This window comes from Clupea harengus, chromosome 1 (assembly GCF_900700415.2).
Source record: "Clupea harengus chromosome 1, Ch_v2.0.2, whole genome shotgun sequence".
In the NCBI taxonomy this organism is placed as follows: domain Eukaryota; kingdom Metazoa; phylum Chordata; class Actinopteri; order Clupeiformes; family Clupeidae; genus Clupea; species Clupea harengus.
In genome coordinates, this window is record NC_045152.1 from 1,089,575 (window position 1) to 1,115,490 (window position 25,916).

General features: G+C 42.8%; 4 protein-coding genes across 4 annotated transcripts; 2 read left to right on the forward strand and 2 right to left on the reverse strand.

The window, feature by feature from the left end:
- The first annotated feature begins 1,196 nt into the window (after positions 1-1,196).
- Positions 1,197-5,322, forward strand: LOC116220745 (apolipoprotein L2-like). Its single transcript, XM_042709173.1, has 5 exons — positions 1,197-1,276; positions 2,873-3,465; positions 3,595-3,628; positions 3,829-3,927; positions 4,037-5,322. The coding sequence occupies exons 1-5, from the start codon at positions 1,254-1,256 to the stop codon at positions 4,986-4,988; spliced, it is 1,701 nt and encodes a 566-aa protein (XP_042565107.1). The 5' UTR covers positions 1,197-1,253; the 3' UTR covers positions 4,989-5,322.
- Positions 5,323-8,985: 3,663 nt separating this feature from the next.
- LOC105891644 lies at positions 8,986-11,692 on the reverse strand. The gene is made up of 3 exons (XM_042709176.1): positions 11,031-11,692; positions 10,687-10,782; positions 8,986-10,448 (listed from the first exon to the last, which is right to left on the reverse strand). Exons 1-3 carry the CDS (start codon positions 11,681-11,683, stop codon positions 9,494-9,496), a joined length of 1,704 nt encoding a protein of 567 aa, XP_042565110.1. The 5' UTR covers positions 11,684-11,692; the 3' UTR covers positions 8,986-9,493.
- A 5,680-nt stretch (positions 11,693-17,372) lies between these two features.
- On the reverse strand, positions 17,373-20,984 carry LOC116218477 (GTPase IMAP family member 8). The gene is made up of 3 exons (XM_031560353.2): positions 20,596-20,984; positions 17,934-18,768; positions 17,373-17,581 (listed from the first exon to the last, which is right to left on the reverse strand). The coding sequence occupies exons 1-2, from the start codon at positions 20,609-20,611 to the stop codon at positions 18,011-18,013; spliced, it is 774 nt and encodes a 257-aa protein (XP_031416213.1). The 5' UTR covers positions 20,612-20,984; the 3' UTR covers positions 17,373-17,581; positions 17,934-18,010.
- Positions 20,985-21,370: 386 nt separating this feature from the next.
- Positions 21,371-24,884, forward strand: sult3st1 (sulfotransferase family 3, cytosolic sulfotransferase 1). Its single transcript, XM_031560421.2, has 6 exons — positions 21,371-21,561; positions 21,732-21,940; positions 23,055-23,181; positions 23,418-23,512; positions 24,151-24,331; positions 24,438-24,884. Exons 1-6 carry the CDS (start codon positions 21,420-21,422, stop codon positions 24,563-24,565), a joined length of 882 nt encoding a protein of 293 aa, XP_031416281.1. The 5' UTR covers positions 21,371-21,419; the 3' UTR covers positions 24,566-24,884.
- Positions 24,885-25,916: the final 1,032 nt, after the last annotated feature.

Consider the following 25,916-nt stretch of genomic DNA (forward strand, 5'->3'; position numbering starts at 1 on the left):
TATCCATTAACCAACCATAAATCACATGAACTGAGAGATCTGCTCTCTCTCTCTCTCTCTCTCTCTCTCTGAATAACACACACACACACACACACGCGGGCGCGAATACAGACACACAGTATGAAACAAAAACGCTAAGAATCAATAAATAAATACCAGTTCCAATACTGTACATACTGATACAATTTTGCCCCCATGTGGTGTGAAGCGGTAACAACAATGCCATCAATGCATTGCTGTTATAAGCAAGGCAGTTGTTCATTTGACTTCTGGGGATTCTTTTTTTTACAGCAACTGAATATGTAAATCTTTTGATATCGCCGAGACTTTGCATTCTGTGAGGCACCAACAAAAAAGCTGCTCCTCTCCGACTCTGGTCACATGTTACAGCTCTAAACAAATGCCGTGGGTTTTATGGGCCACAGAACTCAAAGAGTTCCACATATTAGAGGAAAATCTGCTTCTGCTTCTCCCTTCTGGTCTCACACATGTTGGCTCAGAGAGCCACCACAGCAATAGCCATAAACAACTGAGTACACAGCACAGTAACAGATGGTTCAATCCGTTTAATTTACACCACTGTGTTCACGTACATTTGCAGTTACATTTTTGGACAGCTTTCTGCATCTGCAGCGTCTTCCGATGGCGACCGATCAATCTCAAATTTCTCAGTTTTGCAAAGATTTCCACAATTGTGAAATGCCTGAGGATGACCCTTTATTGTAGTTGGCGCAGAGTTGCATTTTCCTGAGTTTCCTCATAGGCGGAGTTGGGACCTCTAAAAGGGTGCGGAAGGCGAAACTTAAAGTAGGGTTAGGTTAGGAGGTTCTAAATGGACGGCTCCGCTCGCCTGTCATTCCCAGCTTCTTTCAGACAAAACGAAACTTAAAGCAGGCTACCTTAAGGAACTTACTTACTTCCAAGTAAACAACCACTACGTTAGACTTGAGGAGGCTATTATCAAGGTTTACGGCATCATTACCATTCTTACAAAATCCTCGAGGTAAACCATCTAGTCAACATAGGTTTCTGTATTCTTTAATATAAACAGCCAAGTTGTTGCTTGACGAATATATCCCTTTAGTCCGAAATTGTTTGGTATACACACACAGGCTAGTTGGATTCTTCCGCTTCTCCACAAACTAATTTTGTGTTGGTTTCTTCCGCCTCTCCACAAACTAGTTTTGTGGTGGTTTTTACCGTTTTGCTGAAAGATTTCTCCCCGAACGTCGTGTGGCCAGGCGTGGACCCCCATGGATACACCAGGGAGAAGAAGGTGAGACATGTTTGATCTGCTGTGTTAAAAACAAAAAGAAGAATCCTAACTAGAGATTTCCGGAAGAAAATGCGAAATGAACAGTGACAAACCCTTGCCCAGCAAATGACAGAGTATGCAGCTCCAACGCTGATTCTTTTAAGTATGCGCATACCGCACACAGTACGTTATGAGTAAAAAACAGGGAATTAAAAATAAATTGACAGTCTTAATTTATTGTGTGCAACAAGCTACATAACTTCCCCGATCAAAAGGGGAAAACAATGGTAATCTGTCCATTTGTTAAGTTAAAGTCCTAAAGTGTCACCAAATTATCCATGCTTTAAATTTAAAGAATATCAGTGATACTTAGATTAGGCTACTTGCCTTGAAGAGGAAATCTTAGTATTCTTCTGTGTTCAACTATGATAGTAAGCATCAGAGGTCCTTTTTGATAGTACTAAGAGATGGAATGGACCGTACTTTAGCATATCTTTCAATAAGAAAGTTGAATTATGACAATGAGTGGTGGTGCGCCTACATAGGTCGAGAAAAAGGTTTAAAATTAAATTAAATCTTTAAGCAAACACGTATAAACTGCAGACGATACAATTGGATATCGTATTGCTATCTTTTTAACATAAGACACGTATATCTTAAAAATCGGTGCGGTGTCGATATCTCAGAAGGGCTGGGAGGAGAAGTGGCTCGTGGAGTAAGAACAAATAAAAAGAAAACTTCAGAACATGAATAGTGTTCTTGAGCAATCACAGTAATGTAGCAACGGCACAGCAGATGGACAGGTGCTGACAAGTAGTAGCCAACCCTCTAAAGTAGACAAATTGTGAAATGTATGAAAACGAGAGGTTATGGCAGTGGCTACATCGTGGCACTATTGCCAAATTGCTTTTGTTTATACAGACCTGCAATTGATGTTCTGAGTACATGACAAAGGTTGAAATCAGACTGGATATTTATTCTTGACATATACTGTTATAAAGTTAATATGCAGTAAGCTTGTCAACCAATAAAGGTCAGATGGTATGCATATGCAAACAGGCAAGACTTTCACCTGATATGCATGATACAGGCAAGATATTATGCCCCTGGTTTTAAATTGCACTTTATAGCGTATCGGTTCTCTGGGCATAACTGTACACATCCTCATAATCCCCATGAATAATAATAATTAAGACCTTTGTCAGGTTTTTAATGGCACGCACGACACACTGGAACACACTTGTGCATATATAGAGGCGACACAGGACACACACACACACACACGCAGGTAAGCCTGAGGTCGCGGTGAATTTATTTTCTGCTTTTTCCCATCCTTGACTGTCCTTCCTCAAGGACCCCCCAGGAGCAGTGGGCGGCTTGTAGCGCCCGGGGACCAAGTGAAGTGAACTGTCCATCTTTGGTCAGGGATGGACATGTGTTCTGTTCTGATGGACATGTGTTCTGTTCTGAATGAATCGTTACCAAAATATCTGTTTAAATAGACTTTACCATTTTACTCGTCAGTTTTTTGTGCAATTGTTTAGGATCTGTTCTAGTTGTCACTCTGTCTCCCTGAATCGACACCCATACTAATAATGACATACACTGTATTTCCAGACAGGTACTGAAAGAAACATTAGGCCAGTACATCTCTGATACCTTATCCAGCATTCACACCATTAATGACTTCTTTGAGAAGAAAGAGAAATGGTCTCTTCAGAGAGAGAGAGAGGTGGACATGATACGTGACATCAAGGACAGGGCAGACAAGATCAGTCTCACATTTGACCATGTCCAGACCTCAGAAGACAAGGCCAAAGCTTTCGGAGAGTTCCTGTGGAGCGGCCTGACTGCAGTGACTGCCGACAGCAGACGGCAGGAGCTGGAGAAGGAGCTGGGGGCTGTTCTGAAGGACACCCTGGAAGGGCTTGAGAAGCTGCAGCGCTTCCTGGAAGCTGTGGAGAAGCTGTCCGTCACGTCGATCTTTGTGTTCACAGATGGCTGCTACCTGCCTAGAGGGTTAAGCGCTGCGGATGTCCGTTCTGTCATCTTTGCTGCAAGGGTGGCTGCCCCTCTCCTTGTCCACTTTAAGAGGGACGACGCTGCTTTCTTCCTGCCCAGCCTGAGTAACGTGGAAGTGCTGGCCTTCTACCTGGAAAAATACAAAGACATCTCAGAGCAGCTCTGTGAAAAGCTGGAAAAAAGGTCAGGTCACAAATAAGACACAACATTAAACAACAAGACATTTTGAAACGATATACAATATGCATTTTATATTTCATTGATATGGCCTTAGTGCTCACATGTTAACATTTGCAACATAATTTGTTCCATCAGAGCCAAGAATATATCAACTGTGGGAAGCAGTTACAGGTAAGAGCTTGAAACTTACTTACTGTCTCAGAGTGAGAATTTATCAGCCACATGTCTTTGTTTGTGTAATACTGTCCTTGCTGCTTTTTCACTTTTACTCTTGGCTAGTAGGGATAAAATGTGGTCAGTATAGATAACGCAAATTTCTATTATTCATAAATGAATGCACAGAACTGTAAACAGGATTGAAATATTTTCAGAGGACCAAACTGTGGTCAAACTATCAACTTCAGTGCGGATACTAATGAGGAATCCATTCAGAAGATGCTGGACCATTTGAACCAGTTGAACCTCATCAGGTAAGGGTATTTGACCTATCAGTAATTCCAGGAACAGCTCATTTTAAAATCCTTGCAGCAGTTAAATAAGTATGGCCTAAAGACCCAAAACCTTTGATACACTTTACAGAACGAATCAGGATCTGAGGCTGACCTTCCTCTTCCAAGAAGATGCTCTGCCCTTCATTGGCCTGTTCAGCCAGCGCAGCACCAGGATGCTTCAGTTCCTCTCTGATCTGGAGGAGCGCGCAAGACAGCTGGATAATATGAAATTTGGCGCTAGTATCTCCAATGTAGCTGGCAGCTCAGTGGGGGTGGCAGGGGGGGTCGTGTCCATCATTGGCCTGGCCCTGGCTCCTGTGACTGCAGGTGTCTCCTTGATTCTCACTCTGACAGGGGTTGGTCTAGGGGTGACCAGTGGTGTCAACAGTCTGGTCACAGGCATCACTGAGATGGCTGTCAACAAACATCATGGGACCAATGCTAGCAATATCTTCCAGAGTTTCATGGAAGATGTTAAGCAGTTTGTAGACCATTTGGAGCTGGTAGCCAGCAATGAAGGTTCTACTATTGGGTTAGATGTGCTGGATATAGCAGTAGGGGCAGGGAAGGCACTAGCTAGCACTTGTGGAATTGCTAAGAGTGTAGATGCTTTGGTAGATGCTTCCTCAGCTGTGAAAGTCCTCCAGACTGAGGAGGTGGTTGCATCTGCTGTGAAGCTGGGGTTTCAAGCGCCAAAGTCAGGAAGAAATATCCCCAAACTGGCTTCAGACCTGCCTGACATTGGGCAGCTGGCCAAAGGAACACCACTGGCCCTCTCCAAGTCGGCACGGTCTGGCTTCATCGCACTCAACGCACTTTTCATTGGTTTAGATGTCTTCTTCATCTGCAAAGACAGCGTCAGTCTGGCCAAAGGGAGCAAAAATGAGGTGGCCCAGCTCATCCGCTCCAGGGATGCTCTGTGGCGCTCAGAGCTGGACTCCTGGGAGAAGATCCGCGACTCGCTTTGCAGGGGGATCTGGAGGTTCAGGAGGAGCCAGAGAATCCTAGAGCAGCCATTTTACCCTGAGCAAACCAGTTAAAGCTAGCTGATCAGTTAGCTTTGATTGTTTTTCTAGTATCCCTTTGACCACCTGAATATCTGGTGCTGGGGCTCTCTCAAAACAGAACTCTTGTAGCCATGTACTGTTTGGCCAAATCATATGGAATCTCAGAATGCTTCAAGCAGATATATTGTGATTCGCTATACTGATGAATGATGTACGTTTCAAATTGGTGAAATAAAGTGATCAAGTGAAACCATGTTGAATATGTCGTGACAAATTACCGTGTAAAACGGAAGCATGTTTCAGCTCTCTGAAATACAGTCAATGCACTTGCAGGCCTGCAATGGTCTGACTATGTGCAAGAACACAACTTGTTGCCTGTGGTCTCTGTGCATGTGTCGTCTTATTCTTTGGGCATGAAGTTTATGAAAAGTATCAGTGACGTTATTGTTGTCAGTTAAATCCAATGTAAAGTGTTTTTAAAAAAAAAAGTAAATTAGTTAGTTTTTTAAGTAGAAACCTAAAATCAAACATTTCTCCCTGATGTCCAACATGAATGGTGTTGATAGATTTTGATCTGTTAATGTAAGGGTTCAAGTGAAACTCCAGATGGAATGCCAGGGTTTCAGAGAAAATGTTACTATCCCTCAATGTGCGATCACCTCTCAAAGTAGGGATGTTTTACCTGATTTACAGTGCTTCTATTACCAATTTTCTCAGCACATGGCCATGTGTGTCAGAGTGGCCTAGAGGTATATGGTTCTGAGGGTCAATAGACGCCTGTAGGCCTGGCTAGAGCCCAGGTGCGTACTGGCCATCGGGGATACCGAGGAAATCCCCGGTGGGCCGACGGGGTTGGGCTGGTCCAATACCGGCCCACCTCAGGGGTCGAACTATAGGGGGGGCAGCAGGTGCACCTGATGATTCAAGAAGGCTTCAAAACTCATCTAGCATACTTAGTAACCTTCACAGTTTTTCTGTAGCTCTGTTTCATTTTAATCAATACATTTCCTTATATCAATGAAAGTAATCTGCAGTGAAGTGTTCTGTTTAGAGAATTAGTCATCTTTTTTCAGTATTGTCAGTTTAACACAACGTAACAGAAACACCTAAATCCGACAGTATGGAAAAATAATGAATAAATTCATGTTTTGAAATTGTGTATGGTGTTTTAGACTGTGTTTCCTGGAAACAGCAACTTCATTAAGATATAAGCTTGAACTCTTTCATCCAGAACACAGGTTACTGGCATTCATTAGGGTCAATCACAAACTAACTTTACTGGACAGGATAACATCGTAACAATGGTTTTATTGCAGTTTTAAACGAGAGGCATTCAGTGCTTTTACAGTAGTTGAGCTCCAACTAGCAACGTTTAGTGTGACGGTGGTCAAACTTAGGACTGACGAATACTGCAACTGCAACTGATTCTTTTATTCCTGTTCATGTACAAACATCACAGTTGGTACACAGCATCGTTGACAGGCAAACTTTTTCTGTCCCATTTAAACAACACATTAATCACGCACAAGTAAAACAGCGCACAACCAATTTAAACAACAATGCACATATTTCACACATATAACACACTATTGCAACAGCAACATACCTGTTCATGCACAAACATCACAGTTGGTACACAGCATCTGCACCAATAAAATCAAATGACAAAATACATTCAGTACGGCAGTAGTTAGCTAGCTTACGGAACGTGGATAATGGGAAATTCCCAGCGAACTAGCTAGCTAATCAGTATGTATCATGATGAACCTCGTGGTATACAAATATGATAAAACTCTCTGCCCATTGGTAAAACTTCTTTACAAACAACAACATACATACTAATCAAATAAACTACATGTAATATGTCGAAGTTGTCGACATTTATTGCATTCATCAATCTGTAAGTTTATAAATCATCAGGGTCATTTTGTACAGTGGACCTACCGTTGACAGGCAAACTTTTTCTGTCTAGTAACGGCAACTGTACACACATATAAACTGCAGACCTGCAGTACACCACAGCTCCAGAGGTGGCTCCAAAACACCAACATTATTTACAACTGAATTATGGCGAAACTCATTATATATACATTATATTGTTAAACGGATTTTTCAACTCCGTTACATTAGCTTAGCCGCATAGCCTACATTTAATCTGCACAGTAACACATTATGGTGGTTTATAAAATCAGTGGTAAGAGCAGACTGTAGGTTAAGCGAAAAATAATTATATTTGTTATTGATAATAAAGAGTTTAGAACAGTGCAACAAAGCAATGTGCAACATGACATGTCTGAGTTGTTTAAATGCCTGTGCTTTATGGAGATGCTGAGCTTGAGCAGGAGAGACCACAATGCAAGTGCTGTGGATCCTGAATGTTTCATGGTTTACAATTGCTTCCAATTTCATGGTTTTATTACTAACAACAAATGTAGGCTATTGTTGAGGGCTTTGTCCTTCACGTACTGTAGGCTACCTCTGAAGTAGTGATGGGCAAATGAAGCTTTGGTGAAGCATTGAACCATTAGGCACATTGTTTCAAAAATCGGTTCATTACTTGAAGCTTCAGTAACAGTGACCTCTCCTGGTGATGTGCCAAGGCTGCAACTAAATTAGCCCAGCTAGACAGTGGCACGAATCTTTAAAACAATGACAATCTAGTGTGCACGCACCAAATCCCCCCCCACACACACACACACTCACACACACACATGCACCCGTATACAAAGATTGTGATATAATTTTTTTTTTACAAATAAAGATTAATTCTTTTTTGTATATTGTGTTATTGAAGAGAGAGTGCTTGGGGAAAGGATGTGCTGGACAAATATGGCACAAGTTGGGTGTAGCCTACTTGTGTAACCATGTTGGATAGGGAACAGTCAAAGATTTTGATTTAAAACATTATTTGTTCTACACTTTTTGGACTGAGCCTGTTGATATAGTCTACTTTTCCTATAGCCTAAATATTTAACAGCCAGCGCACCTTATCATGAGCGATCAGAATAAAGTGTTCCCACATGTCAGAACCACCTCTCTTCCTAGATGCTTTCATAATGATGATAAATCAATACGAACGTAATGACTGTCACAGAATGAGATAGGCTACTACGAACCAAACGCAATGTTGTGCGCGGAAGTTTTTATGCTTTGAAGGCGCTACAATTCAGACTCAAAACGAGGCAACTGACTGTTTCGTGCGTGGCGCTGTGAACCACTCAGCTGGTTCATTCGGAGAAAGAAGCAGTTGCTGTTTCGCACGTAATATGTCACGTGATTTTTCCGTACCAAAGCAACCTTCGAAGCAGTGGTTTTATGGTTGGTGTGGTATGGTTAAGGTATGAAGCACGTTCCGGCGCTTCAGTGTCAGGCTGCCATCACTACTCTGAAGTAACGTTAACGCTAGCTAGTAGCTATCGCTATCGTTGTCTGACAGGACTAAAGCTAACGTAACATTCATCTGTTTTGAAACTTCCGTCTATAATAAAAAATCTTTTCACGTCAGATTTGCTCATATAGGCTATTGCTGACACTTTTAAAAACAGTTTTTTGAAAAATGGTCTGATGCAAATAGATTAAACAGTGATAGATTAAAGTGTGGCTTGTTAATGTCATCCCTTTCCTAACAACAGATAGATAGATACATTTGTATTAATCCCGTTAGGGAAATTCACGTGGAAAAGGAGCAAGGTAATAGGAAGAATATTTTTTTTTAAACTGGAGAGCTGTTATAACTGGCTGCCAAACTCACTGCGCCATGGCAAACTATTCAGTTATTAAATAATGCCGGTTGTGTCCGTTGTTCTGGCTGGTCTAATGATGCGATCACGTGGGGCAATCCGATTAGGTATGCGGATAGCGTGCAGACGAACACCAACAGCAATCGGATTTCGAGGTTACTCACTTTGGACCCCCGATTCGAGGGAGTGCGGATACAGTGTGCGGATACAGTGCGTTCGTCTGCACGATAGGGCTATCCGGAGTCGGGGTTCACCGGGTTCAGACAAACTAGAGTCCGTCTGCACTTGGCCTTATATAAGCCCTCCCTATCCCAGGTGTGAGCAATGAACTAATCAGTGCTGTCTAAAGTCCACGCAGATAAGCAGTAAGTGATGTTTAAGAGTGGTCGTCAAACACAACATGGCAGGCAAAAAGTCTCAACAGTCTTTGGAGCAATACATAGTCTAAAGCTCTGGAATCTAACCAGAGTGGGAACAGACGAAACGTAGTTCTCACACAAGTTACACGTTCACTGAAAGAAAGGACAGGGCCAGGACTTGGCAAGTGCCTGTAAACCGTCTCTGCTTACGTCTCACATGATCAGTGGAAGCGGTGAGAGGTGTGGCCCCTTCTAGAAAACTCCATGAGGAGGATTTCCCCCCCTGGTGGTGACAGCTGCTGCCGCGCACTCCCAGGGAAGTGATGCAAACAGGAAATGTGAGCTAAATGATGATGTGATGATGATGTAATGATCATCAATAAAAAAACGTTTAGTTTGTTTTATTTTCCCCCTCCCTCTCTCTTTTCCTTTCCTCTCTTCAGATCACCTGTTCGGGGTAAAATGGCTTCTCCAGGATTCTCTGGCTCCTCCTGAACCTCCAGATCCCCCTGCAAAGCGAGTCGTTGATCCTCTCCCAGGAGTCCAGCTCTGAGCGCCACAGAGCCGTCCTGGAGCGGATGAGCTGGGCCACTTTGCTCCTGCTGCCCCTGGCCAGACTAGTGCCGTCTTTGCAGATGAAGAAGATGTCCAAGCCGATGAACAGCGAGTTGAGAGCCATAAACCCGGAGCGGGCTGAGCTGGAGAGGGCCAGCGGCGTGCCTTTGGCCAGCTGCCCGATGTCGGGCACATCCGCCGCTAGGCTGGGGAGATTCTTGGCCGACTTCACCTCCTGTAGCCCCACCCTGGTGGCCCCCGTGGCTACCTCCTTACTGCCAATCACCTTCAAGGCAGAGGCCCCATCCACCAGGCTGTCAATGCCCTTCCCCAACCCACAAACCTTAGCCACAACCCGACCAGTCCCCAGCAAGACCTCCACTTTCCCTGGTTCAACAATGGGTCCCCCCGTGTTGTTGGCCACGTGCTCCAGACAATCAAGAATGCTTTGCACATCTCGCATGAAACTCTGAAAGATGCTGTTGGCTTGTCTGCTGTTTTTGCTGTTGATGACCATCCCGGTAATGCCAGTGGCCAGGCTGTTGACACCGCTGGCCACCCCGAGACCGACCCCAGTCATGGTGAGGATGAGAGACACACCCGCGGTCAGAGGAGCCAAAGCCAGGCCTGCTATGGAGAGGGCGCCACCTGTCACCCCCACTGAGCTCCCCACTACGCTGGAGATACTGGAGCCCGTTTTCATCCTGTCCAGCTGATCTGCGTTCTTCTCTAGGTCAGAGAGGAACCGGCGCATACTGGCGTGGCGTTGGCTGAACAGGCCAATGAAGAACAGAGCAGCTTCCCGGAAGAGGAACATCAGCCTGATGTCCTGGTTTCTCCTGGAGGAACGGAGATTAGCGACACAATTGTTAGTTAAGGTGAAACACGCTTATAAAAGCCCACAGAGCGGGCTCTCCGGGGGCTTGGAGCACAGGGCCTGTGCAGGCTGGTCATCGTGGGCTGCTTGTTTTCATGAGTAAATCATGATTAGTAATATCGAAAAAGGACCATCCATAAATTCAGGGAAAAACATTCAGCAGAGAACTGAAATACTTTCATGAAATGCGGCCCACTTGCCTGATGTGGTTTAACTGGTCCACATGATTAAGCATCGAATGGATAGACACCTCACTCATGTCCACAAGAAAGTGGGAAACTTCACCGTTCATCTTCCTGAAAAAGATTTCAGTCACTATTGCATTTGTACAACATGTAAAACCGTGTGAAATAGTATGTGAAATAATCATCGGTCCCAACCTATTGCCTTCTCTTGTGCAGGATATGTTCTTCAATCTGAGGGATGGAAGTTATTATCAGCTACATATAAGTCATATGTATACTTTAGTCATACTATACTACACTATATACTATAGTCATATGTTACATTAATAAATACACAAGTCACATAAATAGATCTTTGCTCTAAGAAGCTTTCTTGGTTATGAGTCATTGTTAACCTTTCCCCAATCTGTTCACAGAGCTGCTCTGAGATGTCTTTGTATTTTTCCAGGTAGAAGGCCAGCACTTCCACGTTACTCAGGCTGGGCAGGAAGAAAGCAGCGTCGTCCCTCTTAAAGTGGACAAGGAGAGGGGCAGCCATCCTTGCAGCAAAGATGACCGAACGGACATCCGCAGCGCTTAACCCTCTAGGCAGGTAGCAGCCATCTGTGAACACAAAGATCGACGTGACGGACAGCTTCTCCACCGCTTCCAGGAAGCGCTGCAGCTTCTCAAGCCCTTCCAGGGTGTCCTGCAGAACAGCCCCCAGCTCCTTCTCCAGCTCCTGCCGTCTGCTGTCGGCAGTCACTGCAGTCAGGCCGCTCCACAAATACTCTCTGAAAGCTTTGGCTTTTTCTTTTGATTTTTTTACATCTTCAAACTTGGCATCAATTTTATCTGCCCTGTCCTTGATGTCTCTCAAGGCCCCCACCTCTGTCTCTCTCTGGAGGCTCCATTTTTCGGCCGCGTCACAGAACTGCCTCAGTGTGTAAATGTAAACGAAGGTGTCTGAGATGTAGTGACCCAATGTCTCCTCAAAGTCTTTTCTGAAAAGAAAAAGAAAAATCCAAACCATGCATCTTTATGTTGTTGGTGAACGTGGGTGCTGTTCAATCTGTGTTTTTCTCTCTTCTCTGTGTGTAAAATGCTATTACTGATTTATTATTTTAGAAACAATCCACATGGTGCTGCCATTCAGTGCTCACAGGGGCGGAGACCCCATTTCATTGTCAGGGGGGACAATAAACTGTACAATTTCAGACAGTAATTGGCGGGGGGGGGGGGGCATGAACAAATTGCTGTCTGGCCCTATCTCCCTCTCTCTCTCCCTTATGCTCCTTTGCAACTTGCCTCACATCATGTGAAAGCGGGAAGCGAACACCGGTCTGTTCTGCCCTGTAGTGCATTTTAAAATACTACTCTCACACGGTCAGCGTGGGTTTTGCTCGAACTTTACTGGAGCGACTTTCAACATGTAACCTAACCTCACCGGTGCAGAGGTGGAGGTACTGTTGCAGAATGATGTGTCCATTCTAGTCCACGCGATTGAGTTTAGTGCTTATTTATTTTTTCAATGCCATTTGTACTGTTTGTGTAGTGCTTTTGATTTCAGGATATTGCCTATGAAAAAACACTTTCTTTCTCTCTCAGTAGGCTAGTTCTTCTTAACATGTTCTTAACTGAGTTCGAGAATGAGGTCCAATGTCTGTCAACCTCTTTACATATCCTGTAGCATAGTGACAGTGACAGGGGAGAGAGGAGGAAATAGAGGAGCATGTGTGTGCTTTGTCCAAAATCAGCCTCTTTTTAATCAGCACGCTGGTTAAGCTACTAGCTAATGACTGTTAACAAGCTCAAGTTTGAGCTTTTGGACAAAGCAGGAGAAATGTCACTTTTCATGTTACAAGCTTGTGCTTGTTGAACAAGTGGTGTGATAAATGACTTACTGGCATTTACTTGTACACGTTTTACTGGTGTGGTTGGTTTCCTCACAATCTGACTGAAACACGTAGCTGCCGGTATCCCCGCCCATTGGAAACAGCATGTGAACCAAACCACTTTGAGAAATAGGGGGATCATGATTTTTCAACACTTAAAAAACACATTGTTTTACGTTTATAATAAGCACTGCTTGTGTTGTCCTGCTTTTATTTAATATTACTATATTATTCAAAATTATTTATTTGTGTTTACAATGATTGTTGGGGGGGACAACTTTATGGTATGGGGGGGGGACACGTTCCCCCTGTCCCTCCCGGGATCTCCGCATATGAGTGCTCACTAGATAAATCAGTAACCAAACATTCGGTTCATCACATTAAACTCATAAAACTTCACGTCATGCCTACTGATAAACAGCTCCTCTCTCAGCAACCAAACCATCCTGTTTGTTTTCTGACCAACTAACAAAATAAAAATAGCTGGAGTACTGTTACAGACTTTGACACAGCTGACCTTTTCCCCATGGTTTTGTTTGAAATCACAAACTGTTACACTAATACAATCACCATACAAACTAGTCTGAAATGTAAGTCTGGTAGTCTACATTTGTGACAAGGATAAACTTTATAGTATATTTTATCTTTCCTTCTCAGTTTCCTGGCAGTTATCATAAATGTTTGGTGTTGGTTATGGTGAATCTCTTACAGCATTAGAATACTTACACGCGTATCTACTATAATAATAGAAAATGGCTTCCATGAATACTGTGTGACACCTTAAATGAACGACGAAGTTCTATCTGACATAATCTTAATGCAATATTGTTATATCACATTACAATCACACTGTATCTGTTGAGTTCAGCTGTTATTTTCGCTTGAAGTGTGAACAAAAATATGAGTTTATCATACACCATTGTACAGTATAGACCCAAAACCAAAGGTTTTTAGTGTAGTCTCACCGGACTCTTTGTTTGCCTTCCATATCTCCTTTAAGATCTCAGCTCTGCCCTCAGGGAACTCCAGCTGAGTCACTTGTGTTGATGAGATCCCCTTAGATTTGAGCTGAATGGTGTTAGCTTGGTTTCTCTCTTACCACGCTCTTTCCTTCATTTTTGTTTTTGTGGATTGATGTTGAATGTGAGCTAAGGTGTCAGGATGACATAACCACGAGGTGTTGACCTAAGTGTTTGGTTCTGCCAAACTGGTTTGACCACTATTCTGCAGATAAAAAGACTAGGGAGTTGGCAGCACAGCTGAACTTATGCACTGAACTAAAATATGTTGGACAGATGGGTCCAGAGTTATTAAGCAGCCACGGTATGTGGAACAAAGTTTACAGTGACTCACACGAACAAAGATATAGAGTGATGTATTTTTGGAACTGTGTTAATTGGAGTTAATTGGAACTGTGCTAAAATAAATTACATCTCAAATAAGAAGTCTCTTGCAAGAAGTAAGAATGTCAGAATTGATCAGGGAAACCCAAGCAGCAGTGTGTAATACACTTTGAGATGTGAGAATTGATCAGGGAAACCCAAGCAGCAGTGTGTAATACACTTTGAGATGTGAGAATTGATCAGGGAAACCCAAGCAGCAGTGTGTAATACACTTTGAGATGTGAGAATTGATCAGGGAAACCCAAGCAGCAGTGTGTAATACACTTTGAGCTGTGAAGGGGAAGTGGGGTGTGACATATTGTGTTAGTGGCTCATACTTTTGAATTGACCTTGAAGATATCATGTCACATATCATACAATTTCAGTTTGTATGAATGATGCTGAAATCATAGCTTACTTACCTTAACATTTTGAATTGACCTTGAATCAGAATCAGAATCAGGTTTTATTGGCCAAGTAAGTTTGCACAAACAAGGAATTTGACTTGGTAAAGTGACTCTCAGTGTGCTTACACAAAATATACAACACAATACAATACAATACAAACAAACAAACAGTGCAACAGTGCAATGGACTAAGGAGTTTAAGAAAGTATGTACAAGGCGGAATGGCTATATACAGTAGCTGTGAAATGTTGCACAACAGTAGTGCAAAGAAGAAGTGGAGAGTGCGAGAAGTGCAGGGATAAATATATAAATATAAATATATATGCTACAGTGGGTTAGTTGTTCAGTAGTGAGACGGCGAGGGGGAAGAAACTGTTTTTGTGTCTGGAGGTTTTGGCGAACTGTGATTGAAGATATCATGTCACATATCATACAATTTCAGTTTTTATAAATGATGCTGAAATCAAAGCTTACTTACCTTAACATTCTGATTAGTGCAGTTACTGCCACTGCATTCTGATATTCACTACATTCTGAAGTACCAAACCGACATCCACAAAGCTAACTCATGGGTTGGTGGTATAGCTCTCTGTGAACACGAAGAGTGTCGTGACGGACAGCTTCTCCACCGCTTCCAGGAAGCGCTGCAGCTTCTCAAGCCCTTCCAGGGGTGTCCTTCAGAACAGCCCCCAGCTCCTTCTCCAGCTCCTGCCGTCTGCTGTCGGCAGTCACTGCAGTCAGGCCGCTCCACAGGAACTCTCCGAAAGCTTTGGCCTTGTCTTCTGAGGTCTGGACATGGTCAAATGTGAGACTGATCTTGTCTGCCCTGTCCTTGATGTCACGTATCATGTCCACCTCTCTCTCTCTCTGAAGAGACCATTTCTCTTTCTTCTCAAAGAAGTCATTAATGGTGTGAATACTGGATAAGGTATCAGAGATGTACTGGCCTAATGTTTCTTTCAGTACCTGTCTGGAAATACAGTGTATGTCATTATTAGTATGGGTGTCGATTCAGGGAGACAGAGTGACAACTAGAACAGATCCTAAACAATTGCACAAAAAACTGACGAGTAAAATGGTAATGTCTATTTAAACAGATATTTTGGTAACGATTCATTCAGAACAGAACACATGTCCATCAGAACAGAACACATGTCCATCCCTGACCAAAGATGGACAGTTCACTTCACTTGGTCCCCGGGCGCTACAAGCCGCCCACTGCTCCTGGGGGGTCCTTGAGGAAGGATTCGTTTTTTGAGATTGATCGGTAGATTTGAGATTGATCGGTAGATCGAGCCCTTGACATCTTTCATTCTTCTCACTTCTGTCCCTCTCTGGTGGCACTAAAACGGAATACTTAATAGTTTTAGGCACAATATTAAGTGACTAACAAGTAGCTGATGGCTTTCGAACGACTCTTGAGACTGACCAAAAAGTGCCCGGGTTACGTAGTGTCCGTAATGCTAACGTTGGTATAGCAACTGTCACTCAAGAGTCGTTCGAAAGCCAATATTACATCACCCCGGGCTCTTTTTGGCACCCGGTCACTTTTTACCATGACAGCACCACCATCTATCTCCCATATCCCAGGACTAGCTCTGTGTGTAAGTATACACAAAGGTGTCTAAGATGTATGTATGGCCCAACATCTCCTCTAGGTTCTTTCCGGAAAAACCCCCCCCCCAAAAAAATCCACAGAACTGAATAATATGTTATTGGCATATGTGTGTCTGTTAGTGCATGTGTACTATGGGTCAACAAGTGTTCTTACCATTTTTCATAGACAGTATAAATGTTTTACTCTGAAAGTGCATTAGTATATATGACACGTATAAAACACTTTAATGCATTTTGTTTGTAAAAAAAAAAGAGGAAAAGGTTAAATTATTAAAAGAGATATTAAAGAGAACACATTCTTACGGCAAAGAAAACCAAATGGATTATAATAATTATGTCATATTCTAAAATGTTGACGTTGTGCTTCTTTTTGTGGACAAATGCTGAATGCACCTCTGCAGGAACTCTTTCTAATAAGACAAAAGTAATTCTGTTCATGTAGTAGATATCATGGACACAGTGCTAACTCATTTGTGTTTTTTTTGTGTGAACAAAATGCATTACGGTGTCAACATGAATTAATCTGTCTATAAAACAGGTCTGTGACACATGGTACGCCACAGTGTACTGACCAGAAATGTGATATCATTGTTATATCAAGGTGTTTATATACATATAGATAATACAAATACAGTATACTGTATATACATACTTATTTGACCTCCAAGGTAGCTCTAGCTGTGTCAGTCCAGTCGATCCAGAACAGACAATATGACAAACAATTCATGTGTTTAGACTGTCTTACCAGCCTCAATCTTTTATTTATTTTTGTGACTTGGTAGTTACAGTATATGAAAGTTATAGACCTGGTGTACATAACCTAGAGGTGTTGACTTAGTATTTGGTGTTGTCAAACTGGTTTGACTTTTGTTTTATATTTAAAATAAGAGACTGGAGGTTGCAATATCAGTCCACCTGTTTACTGAAAATAAATAAGCAGGATGTGGTGAGGATGTTATTATAAAAGTTGTTTAACAAACGTTACAGTGACTGGATCACAAACCTGGTGTAGTAGGTTGTCTGAGTAATATCAAGATGTATGAGTTAATGGGAGATGCTAAAATAATTACAGCTTACAGCTCTGTCACACTTCACTTCAATTCACTTCAATTCAATTCAATTCACTTCACTTCACTTCACTTCACTTCACTTCAATTCAATTCAATTCAATTCAATTCAATTCAATTCAATTCAATGTTGTTTAAATGGCATAAGGCGAGGGAGAAGAAGGGGAAACAATCAGGAACATGGCAGAAGAAATCATACACTTGTTAAAAACGTTCTCATCTCCACCAAATGCTCTCTTCAACATCACAAACCAAAAGTCTCTAAGTAGTAAAGAAAAGTGACTATAGCAACATAGCATTGCGCTGTTCATTCCAACAATTCTATTATTAAAGTTTAAAACTGTATTAAATCATAATCAAATCAAAATTGCAGTTACAGTGTGCACTGCAGCATTGCACTGCACTTGTCAGGGCACCCCCTTTGTTCCGTCCTCATCTTCATCTTCATCTGTCTGTGTGTCTGTGTCATTGGGTTTTGCAGCTTTTTCGCATGCTGGATCGGAGTCCAGACATGTTGAAATCAAAGCTTACTGCTGAACTCTTGTGTCCGTTTTCATCTCCTTCTGTAAGACACAATGAGAGGATAACTGATAATGATGTTGTTATTGTTTTGTCATCTGTACTCAACAACCTAAATATCAGTACAGAATGTTTTTATATTTATAACAGTTGCTTGTAATATACAGACTACATGTTGGTATATAAAAGTATCCTACCAGCGAATCATTTCACTATTACACACTGTTAAGGTATCTCTATCATTATACAGTACAACATTTCATCATCATACAGGTGCTTATATATCATGTCTGTAAAAAATGATGTTCTTCAGAGAGATTGTTCGGTAAGGAGGAACACTTTAACGAATTGTATTACCAAAGCTCTTACAATAACGTCTTGTGTAATTCTAAATACCATTATATCTCCTTTGAGTTGGAAACTCCTTATCTTCTTCCACTTGCATCTCCTCTGCCCTTTTGTCATCTTCATCATCAGCATCTTCCTCCTCCTCTAGCTGCTTCAGTGACTCCCTCATCCTCCTCAGCTCCTTCTCTCTCTCCATCCTCTCCTCCTCTCCCCTCTGCTCCTCCTCCTCTTCCATCTTCCTGGCCTCCAGCAGGATCTCCTGACTGGGGAGCAGTGCTCCACCGTTTCCCCTCCACCATGCCCTGGATCTTCCCCAGTAGCTCGCCCACCAGGTCCTCCCCTCTCCGGGGCTTGCCGTACATGGCGTGGTAGCGACCGCCACACTTATCCACCAGTGCCTGGAGCTCATCGTTATCCTCTACCTCCTCCTCCAGGCTGGAGTCGCGGAGCCTCCGCCGGTCGAAGATGGTGAACAGCACCAACGTGTGACACCAAGCCCGCTGCCCGAACATCTCCACGTGCTCCTCGGCCGCCTGCCGCTCGCGCTCGCCGAAGGAATACGCCAGCGGCACCACCAGCAGGAGCCCGTGGGCGCCCGGCTGGCACAGCTCGGCGCTGCCGGCCACCATCTCCCTCCGGACGGCGCTGCTGGAGGCCGGGGTGCCGCGGAGAGAGAACCACTCCCAGCCAGGAGTGTCCACCAGGGTCAGGAGCTGACCCCGCACCACCGCCTGGTTCTGCAGGCTCGCCCGCGTCCTCATGCCCACCGCATCGAAGGCCTTCTTGCCCAGAATGGCATTCCCTGCCGCGCTCTTGCCGGCCTCTTTCTCCCCGATCAGGATGAGCCTCAGCTCGGGGCTGTCCGACAAAGACATGGCTGATCCTGAAGACACAACCAGAGGATGTACCGGTACATGCATGTGCTTAAAGTGCTGAACAACAAGTGATTTATTCTTAGATTATAGGACAAACACTAGTGATTTAGTCTTAGATTATAGGACAAACACTAGTGATTTAGTCTAAGATTATAGGCCAAACACTAGTGATTTAGTCTTAGATTATAGGCCAAACACCAGTGGAGCTTCATCGTGCCCTTGGGTCAGCGCCAAATCCCACAACTAGCAAAAAATAATTCTGGAGTCAGCAGTGTTAGCTAGTATGGTCACTTTGAAAGATGTGTTCATCAAACATGTTTACCACCGTTCTGGTGTTTTCAAATAAAAGATTTTTAAAACACACAACGCACTAATGGCGGCCTGCAGAAGGAGAAAAAAACACTGCTCTAAGTATAATATTAGTCCTAGCCTTTAGGTCAGGATTTTAGCCTCTCAGCCAATGACATGAATCTGGCCATCCTTTACAAAATATATCACACAATTCCTGTAGGTAGTGCACAGGCAGACATTTCCTTCTGTTGCTTTAAACTATTAAAAACCTACAAGGGCAAGGAGCTCCTCTTACAACCTTTTAATCGAAAGAGAGAGAGAGCTGCAAACATCGATTTGCTGGTCAGTGGTCAGCAAGTTTGCAGGAATGAAATTTAATTTAATGGGTTAATGTTGTCTTAGAGTCACTTCGGTCTCTTCGAATGTGAGATCAAATACAGAATGTTAGTATCCACCAATACGTTTTACCAATCCACTATTAATTCTATAATGTATTGTCATTTTAATGCAGGTTTTTTCATAGGCTACAATGCATTTCTACAATGAATATGTTGAAAATTAAATCTGTGTTGTGCCTTTACCTTCATCCTATGTCTACAGTTCAGCAGCTATTTGATGATTGTGGGTGTGCGGTTGCGTAGGCTATGTGTTCATTATTTTTGCAGAAAATAAAGAAACACACACACACACACACACTAACAGATGGTGAAACAAAAATGTTGATTTCATATCATTCTCTGACTTCTCTGGATTTCATTTCCCATCAAACAAGTCTAGCCTAAACGTCGACTTAATAAGGACAGCTGCGGCCTAGAAATGGCCTATGTCCGTGTTTAGACTGTTAGCGACAGAAAATGATGTGTATAAAAAGAACACCCACTGTTCCACTGAGCTTTGCCATTCGCACCCACTGTCAGGAAAGGCAATACCCGCCGCTGACGCCTAAGCTGCATTATAGAACAAGGAGAACTGATTTTTTCTTGACACAACAGTTGGACACAGTGTGGATCCAGTTCCCCTGCATGGTAAACTTAAAACTTCTTATTGTGAAGAATACTGAACTGAAATATCTCTTGAAGCCAAACCTCCACATGCCATAAGACTGTTATTCCTCACTTATGTATTTCAACTTAGGCCTCAGTCGTGTAGTTCATGTCTTGAAAGATATGACATTTAATACTGGACTGCTGAACACATTTGTGTCTACACGATAGAGCTCATTTGTCATTTATTCATTTAATGATGCCCATATCATGAAATATCCTAGGTCAGCCTCTGGATCAGTATTATCTGCACAACACTTCTGTCACCAGGGTCAGAACATATTTAAAAAACAAACCAGAAATAATTAATGCAAACCGCAAATGATTTTTTGTAGTTGCTTGTCATAATGCAATTTTGTGTACAGGGAGAGAGAAAGAGAGAGCGAGAGAGATTGATGGACTACAATAAAATACACTGATTAAGAAAAATAGTAACACAATCAACAAAAATGCTATTCACATGATTCACGCTGTTAAACACCAGCAAAGAGCCACTCTCACCTTGGGAAAATGACATTTTGTTTGCTTGCTTGGTTCCTTTCAGTGTCCAACAAATCAGATGAGGCTACAGTTTTGCGATAGAGTCAAAGGTAGCACAACACAAAGCTAATCTGTCACATCAAAACTCTTAAGTCTGTGTATATCATTTTATCCTCTGGTTTAGTTTAACTCTTCCCTACAGCGTTCAGTAACGTTCACCCCCTTTCATCTCTTTTTTTTTTTATGTTGTCCAGTTTCCTTGTGTGTATAACGATACTGGCTTACACAGTCAGGCTCATTTTCGCCTGTTGTCTTGAGCAGGTGATCTTTATTATCCTGTGCACTCCAATGAATCCAAAGTTCATGAGATAATCTCAGAGATAAATACCATAGAAACACAATACAATATGATCACAGAGTATAAAAGGATTCATGTAAATAGCTGAGTTATCTGCTGAAATGATCAGCGTAAAAGTCATTAAAATTCCATATTTTAAAGGCATCGTCAAGCTGGCCTTTCTAGCCAAATGTTACTGGCTGTGATCATGATATAATATGTTTGGCTGTCTGAGTTCTGGAAGCCATCATGAATATATAGATTTGGACAGAGGAAAAAGGAATAAAAGTAGTTGACAAACCGGTCTTGCACAGAAGTAAAAAACCCATTAAATGTTTTCTTTGTTCTTTTGAATGCAACAATATCCCGCACCCACTAGATGGCAACACCATGACTTGGCATGATAAAGGACCGACCCTGTCCAAAGTCTGAATTTTATCTTCTCTCCAGGCTGCAGGCTATTCTGTCACTGTTTGCTATACCACACAGTCTGCCAGTTTTTTTGAACATGGAGAAGATCACAGACTACCTTTGCAAATACAAAGACTACATTTTTGCTGTTGGAGTCACAACAGCAGAGTACATAGACTCGCTGCAAAACTTTGAGATCCGGGACACTGATGTGTTCCTTGTCACCTATCCCAAGTCAGGTAAGCAACAGAAGGTGGCACACACAATTTTTACATTTATCAAATCTTAAGAGTGTTGTTATGCTGTGGCTTTTCCTATACCCATAATGTGAAAGTGGTCTCTCTCTCTGTGTCTCTCTCTCTCTTTCCATCTGTGTGTGTCTCTCTCTCTCTCTCTCACACACTCACAGGAACAGTGTGGACACAACAAATTGTGGCGCTGATCTGCGAGTCCGACTTCAGGGACTCTGCCCTCTACCCCAACAACTTGGAGAGAATGCCATGGCTGGAATACCTCGAGGGCCGTCCGGACTACTCACTGCGGCCCTCCCCGCGACTCTTTGCCTCTCACCTCACCCCAGCCCTGATGCCCCCTGGATTGAGGGACAAGAAGGCAAAGGTGAGCCCAAGGAAACAATGTCGAGTTGCACGTACGTATGTATTAATGTGAAGCTGTCATCATCAGAAAGTGTATAGTAGTGAAGAATGTTGTGTATGTTTTTTTCACATAGTTTCAACCTACGGCAAATCTTTCCCCCACAATAATTTATCATATTTACATTAAGTAATCTGGCACCAAAGCCATTGACGTGCCACATTCATTAACATTCAAATAGTCAAGCAGGCCTTTCGGTTTGCAGACCTTCAGACCTTTCACACCTAGGTAGACCCCATACTGCTCCCCCTCCTAATTTGCCCCCCCCTTTCACCCTGAACAAGACCACCAGACAGACCCATTATGTTACATTATGTATTTTACCTTCCTACAACTGAAGGTGACTTGTATGCTGTAAAGAAGAGTTAGGATTTTGCTGTGGGGGACTACCATGTGGAGACACCGACTACGTGTGGTGGTGAGATAATGGCGCAAGGAGTGATGCTAGAAAACATCGCCACCTTTGGAAGACAAAGGAATGCAAGGGCAACACAGAACAGAAGAGACTTACACTACACTGTGGATGATATTTCCTAATCATCCCTCCTTCTCTCTCTCCATTGTAGAGTCCTGTGCGCTTCAGCATCTGTTGCATAGAATAAACCGACACTCTACTCATCAGACTGGAATTCCATCAAGTCCTTTGCTAAAATCTTGCACCTGCAATCAACTTCAGAGCTAAAATAGAGTCGACTGTCAAAACACGACAATCACTAGGAATGACCTCTTTCTCTGCCTTAGGAGCAGACTAGTTGCAGACCTTATTTGCTATTGTTCTATACTATGGTGTAAAATATACTTTTAGAACTAGTATGTATTTTTGACTTCGGTTGTACTTTCTCTCTCTCTCACCGTGTGTGTGTGTGTGTGTGTGTGTGTGTGTGTGTGTGTGTGTGTGTGTGTGTGTGGGTGTGTGGGTGTGTGTGTGTGTGTGTGTGTGTATGTGTCTGGGTGTGTGTGTGTGTGTGTGTGTGTGTGTGTATGTGGGTGTGTGTGTGTGTGTGTGTGTGTGTGTGTGTGTGTGTGTGTGTGTGTGTGTGTGTATGTGTCTGGGTGTGTGTCTTTCTGTGTATTCCAGATCATTTATGTCATGAGGAACCCAAAGGACAATGTGGTGTCATATTATCATTTCTGCAATGCATGGAAGTATTTGGAGACCCCAAACAGCTTTGATGAATTTCTGCAGCAGTACCTTGTAGGGCAAGGTAGAGAAACCACCATTAGGCATGGAGTGTAGACCTTGCTAAAGTAGAGATGTCAGACTTAATTGCTTTAATTCCCCATGGTTTTAATGATTACTCTAACCCAACCAGGGTTTCCTACAATCCTACCAACATATCGTAGATTATGTTTGTATTACAGTAAGATTTACGCATGTGATACAGATTGGTACATGAGGAAATCCCTTACGAATCTCAGCATCATCTCATTCTTTCTCTAGTTGGGGCTGCATCCTGGTTCGACCACGTGCGTGTCTGGTACTCTCAGCGAAAGCAGTACGATATATTGTTTCTGACATATGAAGACATGATCATGGTAGGTAGACAAACACACTACTCTGTTGATCCGGCTCAATGAAAAGCGGACACATACAAAGCAGAGAGGACATTTCACACAGTACTCAATTTACATTTAGTCATTTAGCAGACGCTTTTGTCCAAAGCGACGTACAAGGGAGAGAATATTCAAGCTACGAGCAATAGAACCTGGTGTAACAATAAATAAATACTACTTTACATAAGAAATATAACAAAATGAAATAAAAAAGAAAGAAAGAAGTGCAGAAATGTAACTGCTGTAATTGCAAGTTACTAGTCGAAGTGCCAGTGGCAGGACCATGGCAATAACTCCTGTCATTACAACTATCTGCTCCTGTCACAACAATGGGGCAGACATATCAGACATAGCTGAGCTGCCCAAATGAAACATGGCCCTTACATACATTTCAGCCTGTTAATGCCGACAAGATTTTAAATGTAAATGTAGACGATGTAGCAAATTCACACGATCCCAAACACATGACCTGATACCCAAGAGTGCCACATCATAAGCCACATCAAGTGTAATGCTGGATGGTATACTTATTATGATGCCAGCCTTGTGCCCACACATCTCAACAGTTATTAATTGTTGAGCTTATTATGAGATATTTCCCCCTGAATTTGCCTCCGCAGGACCTTCGGTCCGCTGTGCAGCAGATTTCCCACTTCCTGGGGCGAGACCTTGACGAGGCAGACATTAACAGAGTAGTGGAAAAAGCCACCTTCAAGAACATGAAGACAGATCCAAAAGCTAACTATGAGTTCTTGCCTGAGGAGCTCCTTAACAGAGATAAAAGTCTCTTCCTGCGTAAAGGTCAGGAGTAAATCATCCTTGACGATCCCAGAAGTGTCTTCTTGGTAAGCGCCCAACGAATTTATTACCATTCATAGTTTTTTTTAAATGTAACCCTGTTTGGCAGGAACCATTGGTGACTGGAAAAACACGTTCACAGTGAAACAGACTGAGATGTTCGACCGCATTTACCGAGAGAGAATGGGGGACCTGCCACTGAAGTTCATATGGGAAATGAATGGACAGCCACAGTGACATCTTATTATGAAGGTGTACGAAGACTACAACTGTAATTGAATTTGCCCCCTCTCTCTTGCAAGCTGCTCTCTCTCTCTCTGTCTGAATGTCTCTCTCGCTCCTATACACACACACATACACACATGCACAGAGACACACAAAGAAACACACGCACACACACACACACACACAACCCACCATCCCCTTAAGTGACATTCACAGCATATTCACCACCTGTTGGAACCAAGCTGAGATTTGAATTAAACCAACTCAAGTGCCTTTGTGCCCATTTCCACTTCATTAAGTAACAGGAAAATAAATAGTATGCTCAATCCTAGTATTGGTTGAACCATTTATTGTGAACATATCAGTAAATTGCGAAGTGTTGCTTTTTTCACCTTATTCAATCAATTTCTCGATTTCAAATGATTTCTGAAGTATACAAAGATCTGCCATGTGTTACTTCTTTGCTAATATTGTTTTGTTATCCCATGAAATATCTCAGTTTATAGTCCTGAGTAATACAAACACATGCAACGGAGATGCTTGAAACACTAACTCATTTATTTAGACCATCGGTTCCCAAACTGGGGTTCCCAATTCCCAGTTCCCAAACTGGTTCAGGGGGGTACGCGGGGAGAAAATTTCCGCGATAACAGAAAACGGACGGAATTCGCAGAATGTACCGTTTGAAACAGAATTGCAACTTTCAGACGGAAACGTAATTTTGTGCATCAAAATCGCCCCAATTTTTTTGCAGTAACACTGAAAGTATCATTGAGTGCAGGTATAAACGTTCTCTAATATGCTCAAGACTAAATATGGACATTAATTACTTATTTAGCTGAGCAAAAGCTCTGTTGGTTGATATAATGGCTCCTTTTGTTATTTACAAGAAATAAAAAAAACACTCTTGGATGTAAGTCATACTAAATATACTAAAAAGCTCTATTATTGGGTGGATGGCATGTCATGGTCCATGGCATGTGGGGGGAGTCCAGGACGAGTGCATCCAGTGCTGGTTCTTGTCCAAGGCATCCCTCAACTGGTCCTGTATCACGGCAACATCACCAGGGGGGCCTGTGCTGTGGGGACACGCTTCTCCAGGGCCTGACACCTTTCCGTCACTGAGGCCAACCTGTTTTTCAAGTTCTCCGGCTGGCTGCTTGAACTATGGCCAAGAGGCACAGACTGCTCTGTGGAATCTGGAAATGGGCGAGGGGCTGGTCTACGGTTCCTAGAAAGAGGGGCAGACTGACAGTACCGGGCTATATGTCCAGGTTGCTCACATTGAATACAGATAGGCTGACCGTCGGGGGCGCGCTTAAAGCGGCCCTCCCTATATGGCTGCGGGGCGCGAGATTTACCA